Source organism: Priapulus caudatus, unplaced genomic scaffold (genome assembly GCF_000485595.1).
Source record: "Priapulus caudatus unplaced genomic scaffold, Priapulus_caudatus-5.0.1 Scaffold12, whole genome shotgun sequence".
In the NCBI taxonomy this organism is placed as follows: domain Eukaryota; kingdom Metazoa; phylum Priapulida; class Priapulimorpha; order Priapulimorphida; family Priapulidae; genus Priapulus; species Priapulus caudatus.
Genome location: NW_014577073.1, coordinates 612,747 through 615,397, shown reverse-complemented (window position 1 = coordinate 615,397; position 2,651 = coordinate 612,747). Strand labels below are relative to the sequence as shown.

Here is a 2,651-nt window from a genome sequence, read left to right as displayed (position 1 = left end):
CTCATGTTAACCACTCGCCACTCACCGATCACTCCAGCTCATGTGAACCACTCACCACTCACCGATCACTCCAGCTCATGTGAACCACTCACCACTCACCGATCACTCCAGCTCATGTGAACCACTCACCACTCACCGATCACTCCAGCTCATGTGAACCACTCACCACTCACCGATCACTCCAGCTCATGTGAACCACTCACCACTCACCGATCACTCCAGCTCATGTGAACCGCTCGCATGTTTTTCGCCGGTCTAAGGAGGAAGAGCTCAGCGAGGACGAGGAGGAAGAGGAGGAGGAGGAAGAAGAGGAGGAGGAGGAGTCGATGAGCGAGGAGTACGAGGAGGCTTCTCCCCTGGCGCCGCCGTGCAGGAGGCGCACCTCCTCCTCGGTGCGCTCCGGCTCAGCCTCGTCCGTCGACGCGGAGAGCGGCAGCGGCGGCGAGAGTCCGGCGCGGGGCCGCCGCGCCGCACACAAGCGCAGGCGTCGCGGCAAGGACGACAGCGACGACAGCGACTCCGGTACGTCGCCGCCAGGGGGCGGATCATTGTCATTAGCGAATGCAGGCGGTTGACGTGCGATCAGACGGAAGGCGGGTCAGGGGGGCATGTTAGTCGCATTGCTTACATACACTGATATCACGCTAGATTCTGCTAGAGTTTTGCGATAAATGTTCACCTGTGCTTGGGCGATTTCATTATCCATCCACTATTTGGGAATTTGGATTAATTGCCAGGGTGGCACGTTAAACACACTAGTACACGCGAGTCAGCATTCATACGAGGATGGGGCGATGGCGATACAAGCATAGCTGCTTACTTGCGTGCGCTAATGCACATTGCTGTCATTACAACTGCACTTTTGCAAGACATTTTCACCTTTTATGCTAAAACCATTGCATAAGTGCAAGACTCAGATAATAACATGTACTTTTTAACAAAAGAACATCTAAAGACCTTTATTTTCAAGTGCCAAATATTGCTGCATAATGTCTGTCTATCTGTTACTTCCACGTATCGTTACTTGCATGCATTGTTACTTGCACGTCTTCGTCGTTACGATGTGTTTGCGTTATCACTCGTCTGCCACAACAGGTCGCAGCGACGCGAGCGCAGAGGGTGCGTCGACGAGAAAGACGCGGAAGCGGGCGCACAAGCGAGCGCGCGACCAGCGAGGCAACAAGGATGCGGCCGACGACGACATCGTGCAGTCGGACGCACTCGCTCCGCCGCCGTCGCCGGCGCACGTTCCTGCAAAAGAGGGCGCTACCATCGGCATCAGCACGCCCGTCATCACGGTGAACACGTCGCCGAAGCGAGCGTTGGCGGCCCCTGGCGGCAAGGAGGGGAGCGACGCAGCGGCGACGGAGATGCCCCCACCACCAGGGGGTGTCGTTGCCGCGCGGCTTGAGGAGGCAGGTCCTCCCACGGCTGCAGACGCTGCGGAGAAGCCGGCGGGCGTGGAGAGATCTCGCGGGGAGGGCTCGCAGGAGAGCAAGGATGAGGGAGGATGCGCGGTGACGCGACGCGAGGAGGAGGAGGTGGAGGAGGAGGTGTACGACTGCAGGGCGCGGCTAAACATCCTCGCTGAGATGGAGGCTGCGGAGAGGCTACAGCATCAGAGGTGCGTGCGTGCGTGCGTGCGTGCGTGCGTGTGAGTGTGTGTGCGTGCACATGTGAGTGCGTATGTGTGCGTGTGTGTGCGTGAGTGTGTGTGCGTGCGTGTGTGTGTGAGTGTACCTGTGCGTGTGTGTGTGCATGCCTGTGTGCATGTGTATGTGCGTTTTGTTTCAATACACTCTTAATTATTTGCCTTTTTACTAGCTATACGATTGTACCGTTCGGTTTTGTACACATACGAAATTTGCAAAGATCTCTGAAAATGCTCACTCGATGATCTGGGCTTGTCATCACACTATAAATTAATACAGTGATGTCTTAATTGCAACCCAAACACTGAGCATGAGGCTAACTTGGCTTCCTTCCCTCCAGTATGGCTACTGCTGGAATATAAATGAAGGTTCAAACTATCAAAAATAATGTATAAAGCAGTGTTATAAATAAGTCTGCAACCTTTAGCAACCCGGCGTAAATCGCCTGATGACCGAATTTTGGGTCACCGTAACATACAGACTAGAACACTAGCGGCACACGGCTTATGCGCCACCACGCCGACAGAGTCTATTCGCCACGTTATCAGTTAATGCCGCCGGTTTAATCGATCTCGATAGATCAATAATTGATGTGTAATCGGTGACGACGTGCGGTATACTTGCAGCGGTGGCGGGATGCGAGACATTCTCAGCGCGGACGACGGCAGCTGTGCAAGCTCCCGCGCCAGCATCAAGTCTGACAAGAACATGGCCGACTTTGATGGAGAGGAGGCGGCGTCGGGCGTTGACGATGAGATGGCGGCGGCGGCGGCGGCGGCGGCGGCGGAGCTGACAGACCTGCGGGGCGACGCGGCCGCCGCCGCCGCGTATGACGCGTGCCACATGCAGCATCTCGCCAGCGTGGTGTCGCTCTACCAGCGGCCGCACCGGCAGCCGACGCGTAAGCACCCGTCCGTGGTCATGGTGATGGTGTTGTTGTTGTTGTTGTTGTTGTTGTTGTTGTTATTTGTTGTTGTTGTTATTTGTTGTTGTTGTTAT

At 55.7% G+C, this 2,651-nt stretch overlaps 1 protein-coding gene across 1 annotated transcript in view; it reads left to right on the top strand.

Annotated features, from left to right (window-relative positions):
• Positions 1 to 2,651, top strand: part of LOC106807872 (ubiquitin carboxyl-terminal hydrolase 34-like) — a 71,435-nt gene that overhangs the window by 5,582 nt on the left and 63,202 nt on the right. The window contains 3 exon segments of the mRNA XM_014810367.1: positions 261 to 522; positions 1,096 to 1,624; positions 2,279 to 2,563. Of these exon segments, the coding sequence (XP_014665853.1) occupies positions 261 to 522; positions 1,096 to 1,624; positions 2,279 to 2,563 (1,076 nt within the window).